Source organism: Manis javanica, chromosome 1 (assembly GCF_040802235.1).
Source record: "Manis javanica isolate MJ-LG chromosome 1, MJ_LKY, whole genome shotgun sequence".
NCBI lineage: Eukaryota > Metazoa > Chordata > Mammalia > Pholidota > Manidae > Manis > Manis javanica.
In genome coordinates this window covers 55,464,027-55,477,785 of record NC_133156.1, presented here as the reverse complement: position 1 = coordinate 55,477,785, position 13,759 = coordinate 55,464,027, and the positions used below count along the sequence as shown (strand labels likewise).

At 36.7% G+C, this 13,759-nt stretch overlaps 1 protein-coding gene across 7 annotated transcripts in view; it reads right to left on the bottom strand.

Annotated features, from left to right (window-relative positions):
- SIMC1 (SUMO interacting motifs containing 1) overlaps positions 1-13,759 on the bottom strand; it is an 88,350-nt gene that overhangs the window by 11,219 nt on the left and 63,372 nt on the right. For all 7 annotated transcript variants that reach the window (XM_036995112.2, XM_036995111.2, XM_036995113.2 and 4 more), the window contains 2 exons: positions 2,944-3,100; positions 2,713-2,797 (listed from right to left, as the gene is read on the bottom strand). In XM_036995112.2, the coding sequence (XP_036851007.2) occupies positions 2,713-2,797; positions 2,944-3,100 (242 nt within the window). The remainder of the gene's footprint in view (positions 1-2,712; positions 2,798-2,943; positions 3,101-13,759) is intronic.

Sequence of the window (13,759 nt, the reverse complement as noted above, 5' to 3'; positions counted from 1 at the left end):
TATTGAGCCAACATGAATCTTAACATGAATGTGGCAGACAAATTTTAAATATACGCCTTTCCACTTTACTGTTTGAGTGTAAATTGGACATTGTGCCTCTCAACCCCTCAATACCTCAGTATGAACTTCCTAAAACTGAAGACATATACTTTCATAAGCCAGTATGATTACTGAAAAAAATAGGACATTGCACAAGAAAAGACCCATAGACCAATGGAACAGACTAGAGAGCCCTGATATAAATACACCCATATATGGTCAATTAATACATGATAAAGGAGCCATGGACATACAGTGGAGAAATGACAGCCTCTTCAACAGCTGGTGTTGGCAAAACTGGACAGCTACATGCAAGAGACTGAAACTGGATTATTGTTTAAACCATACACAAAAATAAACTCGAAGTGGGTCAAAGACTTGAATGTAAGTCATGAAACCATAAAACTAAGAAGACAACATAGGCAAACATCTCCTGAATATGAGCATGAGTAACTTCTTGAATGCATCTCCTCAGGCAAGGGAAATAAAAGCAAAAATGAATTCATGGGACTACATCAAACCAAAAAGTTTCTGTACAGCAAAGGACACCATCAACAGAACAAAAAGGCATCAGTATGGGAGAATATATTTGTAAATGACATATCCGACAAGGGGTTAACATCCAAAATATATAAAGAACTTACACACCTCAACACCCAAAAAGCAAATAACCCTATTAAAAAATGGGCAGAGGATATGAAGAGACAGTTCTCCAAAGAAGAAATTCAGATGGCCAACAGACATATGAAAAGATGCTCCTCATCACTAATCAACAGGGAAATGCAAATTAAAACCACAATGAGATATCACCTCACACCAGTAAGGATGGCCAGCATTGAAAAGACTAAGAACAACAAATGCTGGTGAGGATGCAGAGAAAGGGGAACCCTCCTACATTGCTGGTGGGAATGTAAGCTAGTTCAACCATTGTGGAAAGCAATATGGAGGTTCCTCAAAAAACTCAAAATAGAAATACCATTTGACCTGGGAATCCCACTCCTTGGAATTTACCCAAAGAATACAACTTCTCAGATTCAAAAAGACATATGCACCCCTATGTTCATCGCAGCACTGTTCACAACAGCCAAGATATGGAAGCAACCTAAGTGTCCATCAGTAGATGAATGGATAAAGAAGATGTGGTACATATACACAATGGAATACTATTCAGCCATAAGAAGGAAACAAATTCTACCATGGATGGAGCTGGAGGACTTTATGCTCAGTGAAATAAGCCAGGTGGAGAAAGACAAATGCCGAATGATTTCCCTCATTTGTGGAGTATAACAGTGAAGCAAAACTGAAGGAACAAAATAGGAGCAGACTCAGAGACTCCAAGAATGAACTAGTGGTTACCAAAGGGGAGGGGTGTGGGAGGGCAGGTGGGGAGGGAGGGAGAAGGGGATTGAGGGGTATTATGTTTAGTACACATGGTGTGGGGGATCACAGGGAGAACAGTGTAGCACAGAGAAGGTGCATAGTGGATCTGTGGCATCTTGCTGCACTGATGGACAGTGAGTGCATTGGGGTATGGGTGGGGACTTGATAATATGGGTGAATGTAGTAACCACATTGTTTTTTCATGTGAAACCTTTATAAGAGTGCATATCAATCATACCTTAATAAAAAAAAAAGGAAAAATAGGACATTTAATATTAATAGAATATTAAATCTATTAAATCAATTTAAATTTCACCAATTGTCCCAATAATATACTTTACAGCTTCTTTATTCCTGGTTTGGGATCCCATCCAGGATCATGTTTTCTATCTAGTATTCATATGCTTTAGTTTCTTTTGAATACAGACCAGTTCCTCAGTGTTTCTTTGTTATTAAGACATTGGCACTTTTGAAGAGTACAGGCCAACAATTATTTTGTACAAGATCCCTCAATCTGGGTTTGTCTGGTGCTTCCATGTGATTAGATTTGGGCCATGAATTTTTGGCAAGAACACTACCTAAGTGGTGAGGTATCCTTCTCAGGGTATCCATCAAGAGGAACACCAGTTTTCTCTCCTTTAAAGTTACTATCTTTCCTCTTGTAATTAATAATCATATCAGTGTTCCCAAGGGTCCCTTTAACCCTTGTATAATAAAATTATTCTCACTTGAAGCAGCTATTATATCATTATTCGGGCCAATATTTGCCCCAATTGTTAATTAGTCTAACTCTCCTGGATCTTCATTGATCACTGGCTTTGCCTGTGACTTGAAAAGATCTACTTTCACTGACTTTAGGGTTTCTTAGATCATTTGCAAAATGTACACTTTCACCTTGCCACTTATTTTCTCCGTGTTTGCATTATATTGATGGATGTTTACAATGTCCATAGTCAGTGAGCAATGGATCCACCAAAGGCATTGCAGTGATGGGCTAGTGTGAGATGCCAGGGCTGCTCAGGTCACTACTGGATACTCTGCATGTCACAATGACTTGATGACCTATACAACCTAATAATTGTGAGCCCATATCAGGTGTAACAGAAATGTGTGAATTCTTTTATTTCATAGCAGTGATTCCAGTTTCATAGCATTAATTCCTTCTTCCTGACTTACAACCAAGGAACAATGTTTCACTTAAGCTAACAAATTACAATACCCTATGTAACTTTATTCATAATCATGTCCACGTGAGACTCCCATACCATCTTATTGTGAACAAGTGTTCCTTACCTCTTAAAACATGTTGGTAACTGGATAACAGAAACTGCAGATGCTCAACCAGTTCATCCCATGTCTGCCAATGGGTTTTATCTGACTGCAGAGATAGTAAAAACAATTGGTAGTAAATGCCTTCCTCAGTTAAAGGCTTTGTACACTTTTCTTTCAAGTCACTTTTATACAGTGCTCGAAGAGTAGGGGAAAGGTGTTCTAGGACTGGAACTGGAGCAGGGAAAAATGTACCTGACACTTGAGCAGCGATGTGGAATTGTTCAGAAAGTAGAGTGCCTGTGCCAGAGACAAGGGCAGGCGAGTGGGTGTCTCGCAGCTGTGGAGGAATATGATTTCCAACACTTTGCAGCGCAGAAGGTGGCTTTCCATGGTAGTAAAGAACATTTCTCTGTATGGAGAACAGAAAGAGGAAGTTAGCCATCACAACTATTATTTCAAGGAAATAATAGTTTCCTTGTATCAACGTACTAAGTTTCCTACATCAGCGTAGTTTCCTACATCAACGTAGTAAGATGTTACAGAATCATTAACTGTATTCTCCATGCTGTACTACCGTCCCTGTGACCAACTTATATTGTGATTGTGAATTATTGTATCCTTTTATCCCCTTTCCCATCCCCCCATCTAAACCACTCCCCCTTGGTAACCACTTGGTAATACACTTCTCTGTATCTTTGATTCTACTGCTATTTTGTTCTTTCTGTTTCTTTTTTTTATTGATATCATTGATATACAATCTTATGAAGGTTTCACATGAGTAACATTGTGGTTGCTACACTCACCGATATTACCGAGTTCCACCCACACACCCGGCCTCAGTCACTGCACATCAGCATAGCAAGATGACACAGAGTCACTACTTGTCTTTTCTGTGCTACACTGTCTTCCCCATGACTCTCCCCCACCATGTGTACCAATCTTAATGTCCCTCAATGCCGTTATCCTCCCACCCCACCTGCCCTCCTGTACCCCCTCCACTTTAGTAACTGCTAGTCCCTTCTTGGAGTCTGTCTGCTGCTGTTTTGTTTCTTCAGGTTTTGCTTTGTTCTTATGCTCCACAGATAAGTGAAATCATTTGGTACTTGTCTTTCTTTGCCTGACTTATTTCACTGAGCTTAATACCCTCTAGCTTGACCCATGTTGTTGCAAATGGTAGGATTTGTTTTCTTCTAATGGCTGAATAATATTCCATTGTGTATATGTATCATATCTTCTTTATCCATTCATCTACTGATGGACACTTAGGTTGCTTCCATTTCTTGGCTATTGTAAATAGTGCTGTGATAAACATAGGGGTGCATATGTCTTTTGAATCAGGGATCTTGTTTTCTTTGGGTAAACTCCTAAAAGTGGAATTCCTGGGTCAAAAGGTATTTCTATTTTGAATTTTTTGAGGAACCTCCATATTGCTTTTCACAGTGGTTGAACTAGTTTACATTCCCGCCAGCAGTGTAGGAGGATTCCCCTTTCTCCGCATCCTCGCCAGCATTTGTTGTTCCTTGTCTTTTGGATATTGGCCATTCTAACTTGTGTGAGGTGGTATCTCATTTTAATTTTCATCTCCCTGATAATTAGCAAGGTGGAGCATCTTTTCATATGCCTGTGGGGCATCTGAATTTCTTCTTTGGAGAAGTGTCTGCTCATATCCTCTGTCCATTTTTTAATAGGGTTATTTGCTTTTTGGGTGTTGAGGCATGTGAGTTCTTTATATTATTTGGATGTTAACCCCTTGTTGGATATGTCATTTACAAATATATTCTCCCATACTGTAGGATGCCTTTTTGTGTCCTTTGCTGTACAGAAGCTTTTTAGCATGATGTAGTCCCATTTGTTAAATTTTACTTTTGTTTCCCTTTCCTAAGGAGATGTGTTCAGAAAAAAGTCACTCATGTTTATGTTCAAGAGATTTTTGCCTATGGTGTCTTTTAAGAGTTTTATGGTTTCATGAATTACATTCAGGTCTTTGATCCATTGAGTTTACTTTTGTGTCAGGGGTTAGACAATAATCCAGTTTCATTCTCTTGCATGTAGTGGTCCAGTTTTGCCAACACCAGCTGTTGAAGAGGCTGTCATTTCCCCATTGTCCATGGCTCTTTTATCATATATTAATTGACCGTATATGTTTGGATTTATATCTGGATTCTATTTTGTTCCATTGATCTATGAGTTTGTTCTTGTGTCAGTACCAACTTGTCTTGATTACTGAGGCTTTGTAGTAGAGCTTGAAGTCAGGGAGAGTAATACCCCCAGCTTTCTTCTTCCTTCCCAGAATTGCTTTGGCTATTCAGGGTCTTTTGTGGTTCCATATGAATTTTAGAACTATTTGCTCTAGTTCTAGAATGCTGTTGGTATTTTGATAGGGATTCCGTTGAATTTATAGATTGTTTCAGGCAGGATGGCCATTTTGACAATACTAATTCTTCCTATCCATGAGCATGAGATGTATTTCCATTTACTAGTGCTTCTTTAATTTCTCTTATGAGTGTCTTATCGTTTTCAGGGTATAGGTCTTCCACCTCCTTGTTTAGGTTTATTTCTAGGTATTTTATTCTTTTTGATGCAGTTGTGAATGGAATAGTTTTCCTGATTTCTCTTTCTTCTAGTTCATCATTAGTATTTAGGAATGCAACAGATTTCTGTGTATTGATTTTGTATCCTGCTACTTTGCTCAATTCAGTTATTTGTTCTAGTAGTTTTGGGATAGATTGTTTAGGGTTTTTTATGTACAATATCATGTCATCTGCAAACAGTGACAGTTTAACTTCTTCCTTACTAATCTGGATGCCTTTTATTTCTTTGTGTTGTCTGATTGCCATGGCTAGGACCTCCAGAACTATGTTGAATAAAAGTGGGGAGAGTGGACATCTTGTCCTGTTCCCGATCTTAAGGGAAAAGCTTTCAGTTTTTTGCTGTTAAGAATGATGTTTGCTATGGGTTTGTCATATATGGCTTTTATTATGTTGAGGTACTTGTCCTCTATGCCCATTTTGTGAAGAGTTTTTATCATGAATGGATGCTGAATTTTGTCGAATGCTCTTTCAGCATCTATGGATATGAACATGTGGTTTTTGTCCTTTTTGTTGATGTGGTGGATGATATTGATGTATTCTCGAATATTGTACTATCCTTGCATCCCTGGAAAAATTCCTACTTAATCAAGATGGATGATCTTTTGATGTATTTTTGAATTCGGTTTGCTAATATTTTGTTGAGTATTTTTGTATCTATGTTCATCCAGGGATATTGGTCTTTAATTTTATTTTTTTGTGGTGTCTTTGTCTGCTTTTGATATTAGAGTAATACTGGTCTTGTGGAATGAGTTTGGGAGTATTCCCTCCTCTTCTACTTTTTGGAAAATTTTAAGGAGGATGGGTATAATACCCATTTGATAAAATCAGCAGTGAAGGCATCTGGTCCAGGTGTTTTGTTCTTAGGTATTTTTTTTGGTTACCAATTCAATTTCCTTGCTGGTAATTGGTCTATTCAGATTTTCTATTTCTTCCTGGGTCCACCTTGGAATGTTGTATTTTTCTAGAATGTTGTCCATTTCTTCTAGGTTATCCAATTTCTTTTCTTTTTATGGCTGAATAATATTCCATTGTGCATATGTACAACTTCTTTATCCATTCATCTATTGATGGACACTTAAGTTGCTTCCATATCTCGGCTATTGCAAATAGTGCAATGATAAACATAAGTGTGCATATGTCTTTTCAAATCAGGGTGTTTGTTTTCTTTGGGTAAATTCCTAGGAGTGGAATTCCTGGGTCAAATGGTACTTCTATTTTTAGTTTTTTGAGGAACTCCATATTGCTTTCCACTATGGTTGCACCAATTTAAATTCCCACCAACAATGTAGAAGGGTTCCCATTTCTTCACATCCTTGTCACATTTGTTATTTCATGTCTTTTGGACAATTAATAAACCTTATATTTCAAGCAGTATTCTCTCATCCAATTTTTATTTCAGGGTCTGCATTTGTCTTGGTTTTATAATCCACAGACAGAAAACTCAGAGATAGACAAACAAAAGAAGGTAATTTTAATGTATTGGACATAGTAGGAAATGGAGGTACAATCATCTATAGAAATTACATTAAAAATTTAAAAACAAGTTACAGAGGCAGGCCAACTTCCAGATTCAGCGTTAACAGAGTAACTGTATTAGATTTATCCTCCTATTATAAACAATATGAAATGGGAAAATATATGAAATAACTATTTTCAGACATTAGACAAACTACTACAAATATTGTTATTCTTGAGAGAAGGGAAACAAGGTGGTGAAACCCACATTTACCACGTATTTCTTGCTGAAGGTACTTTCTAAGTAAGGTAGAAGAAAATATGACTCCCAAACAGAAAGCATGGAGCTTGTTGGGCACAGCAAATGGGGAGTGGAGTTCAGGACAGCTGAGGTACCTGGAATTTGTGTCAGAAAAGAGGGAGCTCAAAAAATGTGTTTAAAGCATCCCTTTGCCACAAAAGTTGAGAAACAACAGCTACTTGGGGCCTGTAAGTTGAGAGGGGATTCTGGAGATCTCCCGGAGCTGAGAGGCACTCGGCTCTGGGGTCTCAGCTAGAGTGAGGAGATTTCTCTGAACATCTTGGGCATCAGTTGAGATCTGAACTAAGCCTCAAGGCTCTAGCCCTTTAGTAAGGCCTGCTTTAGAACCAACCTTAGAAATCCTAGAAACAAATCTCAATAGGAGAAAACTAATCTACCAGTAAATCAACTGCCTGCCAGAATAAAACTCAATACTTTTTAAAGGAAGACAGCAAACTTCAGACCCTCAACAATGTATCATTCACAACGTCTAGCACACAATACAAAATTATTAGACAATACTATACCTAGGTATCATAATCAAATTGCTGAAAATAAAAAATAATACAGCCACATTAAAAAGACACATAACATATAAGGGAACAACAGTAAGAAATTCTAATGACTTCTCATTACCAAGCCAGAAGAAAATGGGACAGCTTTAAAGTGAAGAAAAACTATTGTTCACTCTAGAATTTACATCAAGTAGAAACACAATTCATAAATTAAGGTGACATAAAAATATTTCCATATAAACAAAAGCTGAGAGAATTCATTACAAGTAAACCTGTATTACAAATAAAAATCTAAGAAGCAAGTTCTTTGGGTGGAAGAAAAATGACACCAAATGGAACTTGGATCCTCAGTTAGAAAGAACATCAGAAATTGTAACTATGTGGGTCCAATGTGTGTTTTTTCACTAACACCACCAAGCAATTAACTCAATTCTGACAATATCTACCTGAACATAGCATCAGATTCCACAGTTAAGGGCTCTGTCCTAAAAGACTATCCTTCCACTCTCATTTCAGATGCCAATTGAAAGTCTAGATTGTGACCTGTGCTTTTGGATGACTAGCTATAGATTTGGAGGTACCCAGGTCCCCCTCCTCTGGCTTCATTTATTTGTTAGAAGAGCTCAGAGAACTAAGAAATCTTTTACTTACTAGAATATCAGTTTATTATAAAATAATAAACAGCTAAATGGAAAAGATGTTAGGGCAAGGGATGTGGGAGTGGGTCAGGAGCTTCCATGCTTCCTGGGTGTGTCATTCCCCCGTATAGTCATGTGTTCACCTACCCAGAAACTCTCTGAACTGTCATTTTGGGCTTTTAAGGAGGTTTTATTAGATAACCATGACTGATTAAATAATTGGCTGTTGGTGACTGAACTCAACATCCAGCTCGGATCCCTTCCCTGGAGGTGAAGATGGGGCAAGGGTAAGGAGTTGGGTGGCTGGAACAGGATGGGATCCCCAGCAAAGAGTCTCCTTCCTTAGGAAATCTAAGGTGGTCCAAAAGTCACCCTATTAACATAATAAAGGAATCCTTAATCTCCTTCATCAGGAAATCCAAGGATTTCAGAAGTTGTGTGCCAGTAATGGGGTCAAGACCAAATATTTGTTTCTTATTATAAATAACAATATCACAATGGGTAAATATAAAACTTCCCTCCAACTCATCTCTTAATTAAAGTAACTAAATGTTTAAAGCAAAAATATGACTCGTTCTGGAGTTTATACATATATATAAAAATAAAATGTATGACAAAATACAAAGGATGGGAATAGAGTGGGGTAAATGTAAATACACAGTTATAAGATTCCTACATTATATATTAAGTGTTAAATCAAGGCAAACTAGTAAGTTAAGGATGCATATTGTAATTCTAAGAGCAATCACTAAAAAAAATTTGCTGAAAAGCATTGATAAATTCAATGCCCATTCATGATAAAAACTGAGAAAACTAGGAATAGAAGAGAACTTCCTCAACTTAAGAACATTGACAAAAAGCCCTTGCAGCTGGCATTGTAATTAATAGTGACCTGATATTTTAATTAATCAGCAATTAATTAATGGACTGAATGCTAAATTTACCCTAGATCATGAACAAAGGAAAAGATGTTTGCTTTCACTACTGCTATTTAATATAGAGCTGGAAGTTTTAGCCAGTGCAGTAAGGTAAGAAAAGGAAATAAAAGGCATAAAGATTGGAAAGGAAGAAAGAAACTGTCCCTAACTGCAGATGACACAATGACACAGGTCTATGTAGTCAATCCCAAGGAGTTTTTGGCACAAAAGTATTATCTAAAACAAATTGATAAGTTGGATTTCATTAACATTTAAAACTTTGGCTCTATGAAAGACCTTGTTAAGAGGATGAAAAGACATACTAAATAATGGTAGAAATTACTTGTAAACCACAGAACTGACAATGGACTAGTATCTAGAATTACAGAGATGATCAAAACTCAATAATAAAAAAGCAAACAATCCATTTAGAACATGAAAATAGAAATTTCAGTAAAGAAGTTATCCAGATGGCAATCAAGCACATGAAAAGATGTTCAAATTCATTAATAACCATTAGAGAATAAAAATGAAAATCACAATGAGATATCACCACACACCTACAAGAATGGCTAAAATAAAAAAACAGTGACAACATCAAATGCTGGCCAGGCTGCAGAGAAACAGGTTCATGTATACATTGTTGGTGGGCATGTAAACTAATATAGCCACTCAAGGAGACAGTCTGGCAGTTTCTTAAATAACTAAACGTTTAACTACCATATGGTGCAAAAATTATACTCCTTGGCACTTATTCCAGATAAAATGAAGATTTTTGTTCATATGAAAATTTATACATGAATGTTTGTAGCAGCTTTATTCATAATAGCCCCAGACTGGAAACAAAACAAGTATCTTTCAATGGGTAAATAGTTAAAAAAAATTCATGGCCTGCCCATACCATGGAATACTATTTCAGTAATAAAAGGAAATGAACTATTGATGCACACAACGACCTGAATGAATCTCCAGGAAATTATGCTGAGTGGAAAAGCTAACCCCAAAAGGTTACATACTGTATGATTCCATTTATACAACATTCTTGAAGTGACAAAATTATAAAAATGGAGAATAGACTAGTAGTTGCCAGGAGTTAAGAAAGGGTAGGGATGGGAGGGAAGTGGGTATGGCTATAAAAGGGCAACACAGATAACCGCTGTGCTGATGGAAATCTATATCTTGACTTGTATCAGTCTCAATATCATGGTTGTGATATGGCACTACAATTTTGCAGTATGTATCATTGGGGGAAACTGGATAAAGGAGTCTCTGGATAATTCCTTCCAATTGTATATTAATCTACAATGATGTAAAAATAAAATTTTAATTAAAAAAAGACTAAAAAGCCATAGGAAAGATAGGATAGAAAAATAGAGAATACCTGATTAATTCAAAAGAAGGTAGGAAAGGAAGTAAAAATGAACAAAGGACAAAAGGGACAAATATGAAACAAATAGCAAGATGATAAATGTAAAACCAGCAATTAATTAAATACAAATGAAATAAATAACTCCCATTAAAAGGCAGGGATTCTCAGCTAAAAAAGCAAATCCAATCATATGCTGTTTACAATAAACATACCTTTTTTCCTTGTAACTTTTTGTTAAACTCACAGAAGAGTTTCAAGAATAGTATAAAGAATTCCCAAATACCCCTAATACTTTCATTTAGTTTCCCTGAACATTAAATAAACATCTATTACATCTTCTTTATCCTTCTCTTTCAAATTATTTCTCTGAACTATTTGAGACTAAATTGCAGACACAATACCCATTTGTCCCTAAATACTTCAGCATGTAATTCCTAAAAACAAGAAAATTCTCTTAGATAACCATGTAATGATCAAAATGAGGAAATTTCCTTAACATAATACTATTGTATATACATATATATATATATTTTTCTGCAACAGCATTTTTTTTTGCCTTTTTAACATGTTTTTTTAAATTTTAAATATATATATATATATATATTTTTTGAGAGGGCATCTCTCATATTTATTGATCAAATGGTTGTTAACAACAATAAAATTCTGTATAGGGGGGTCAATGCTCAATGCACAATCATTAATCCATCTCAAGCCTAATTCTGGTCAGTCTCCAATCTTCTGAAGCATAACGAACAAGTTCTTACATGGTGAACGAATTCTTACATAGTGAATAAATTCTTACATGGTGAACAGTACAAGGGCATTCATCACAGAAACTTTCGGTTTTGATCCTGCATTATGACCTATAAACAATCAGGTCAAATAGGAATATTCGTTTGATTTTTATACTTGATTTATATGTTGATCCCACATTTCTCCCTTTATTATTATTATTATTATTATTTTTAATAAAATGCTGAAGTGGTAGGTAGATGCAAGATAAAGGTAGAAAACATAGTTTAGTGCTGTAAAAGGGCAAATGTAGATGATCAGGTGTGTGCCTACGGACTAAGTATTAATCCAAGCTAGACAAGGGCAGCAAGACATCCACGGATGCAGAAGATTTCTCTCAAAGCAGAGGGGGTGAGGTTCTGAGCCTCACCTCTGTTGATCCCCAATTTCTCACCTGATGGCCCCCCTGAGACTGTGCCTGTCTTAGGTTGTTCCTCCCTTGAGGAATCTTACCCGTCTCTGGCTAACCAGTCATCTTCCGGGGCCATACAGGGAAATGTAAAGTTGGTAAGTGAGAGAGAAGCCATATTGTTTGAAAAGGTTAGCTTTTTACTTCTTTGCAGATTTATGCCTTGTGCAACAGCATTTTTTTATGAGAAAGTAGGTATGATTTTCTTTACAGTTTCAGACTTTTCAGCAATCTGGTTACTCCTGTCACATAATATGTTTGCCATCTATTATTTTATTTCCTTATTTTCATAGAAGGTTATTTGTGTAGTCCTTGGTCTATTCTGGGTCTCTTTTCCTTTTATGCACCGTATCTATATCTATATCTATATTTTTGGTATCATTAATATACAATTACATGAGCAACATTGTGGTTACTAGATTCCCCCCATTATCAAGTCCCCACCACATACCCCATTACAGTCACTGTCCATCAGCATAGTAAGATGCTATAGAGTCACTACTTGTCTTCTCTGTACTATTCTGCCTTCCTTCCCCATGCCCTCCCCCTACATTATGTGTACTAATCGTAATGGCCCTTATTCCCCTTATCCCTCCCTTCCTACTTACCCTCGCCAGTCCCTTTCCCTTTGGTAACTGTTAGTTCATTCTTGGGTTCTGTGGGTCTGCTGCTGTTTTGTACCTTCAGTTTTTTTTTCCTTGTTCTTATACTGCACAGATGAGTGCAATTATTTGGTACTTGTCTTTCTCCACCTGGCTTATTTCACTGAGCATAATACCCTCTAGCTCCATCCATGTTGTTGCAAATGGTAGGATTTGTTTTCTTCTTATGGCTGCATAATATTCCATTGTGTATATGTACCACATCTTCTTTATCTATTCATCTACTGAAGGACAGACACTTAGGTTGCCTCCATTTCTTGGCTATTGTAAATAGTGCTGCAATAAACATAGGGGTGCATATGTCTTTTTGAATCTGGGCTGCTGCATTCTTAGGGTAAATTCCTAGGTGTGGAATTACAGGGTCAAATGGTATTTCTGTTTTGAGTTTTTTGAGGCACCTCCATACTGCTTTCCACAATGGTTGAACTACTTTACATTCCCACCAGCAGTGTAGGAGGGTTCCTTTTTCTCCACGTCCTCACCAACATTTGCTGTTGTTTGTCTTTTGGATGTTAACCATCCTAACTGGTGTGAGGTGCTATCTCATTGTGGTTTTAATTTGGATTAGCTCTGATGATTAGCAATGTGGAGCATCTTTTCATGTGCCTTTTGACCATCTGAATTTCTTCTTTGGAGAGGTGTCTGTTCAGATCCTCTGCCCATTTTTTAATTGGCTTATTTGCTTTTTATTTGTTGAGGTGCATGAGCTCTTTATATATTTTGGATGTCAACCCCTTATCAGATATGTCATTTATGAATATATTCTCCCATATTGTAGGATGCTTTTTTGTTCTACTGATGGTGTCCTTTGTTGTACAGAAGCTTTTTAGTTTGATATAGTTCCACTTCTTCATTTTTGCTTTTTTCCCTTGCCTGGGGACATATGTCCATGAAGAAGTTGTTCATGTTTATGTTCAAAAGAGTTTTGCCTATGTTTTCTTCTAAGAGTTTTATGGTTTCATGATATACATTCAGGTCTTTGATCCATTTCGAGTTTACTTTTGTGTATGAAGTTAGACAGTGATCCAGTTTTATTCTCTTACATGTAGCTGTCCAGTTTTGCCAACACCAGTTGTTGAAGAGGCCGTCATTTCCCCATTGTATATCCATGGCTCCTTTATCATATACTAACTGACCATATATGCTTGGGTTAATATCTGGCCTCTCTATTCTGTTCCACTGGTCTCTATTCTGTTCTTGTGCCAGTACCAAATTGTCTTGATTACTGTGGCTTTGTAGTAGAGCAATACTATTATATTATCCAAAGGCTTTAATCAGATATTTTTCATTGTCCTCATTAATGATGATGTTATGTATAGCAAAAGAAATTCCCAGATTACACACTGCATTCAGTTTGTCTGTTTTTTAATGCTCTTTGATCTGGAAGAGCTCCTCAGTTTCGCTTTGCCTTTCACGACA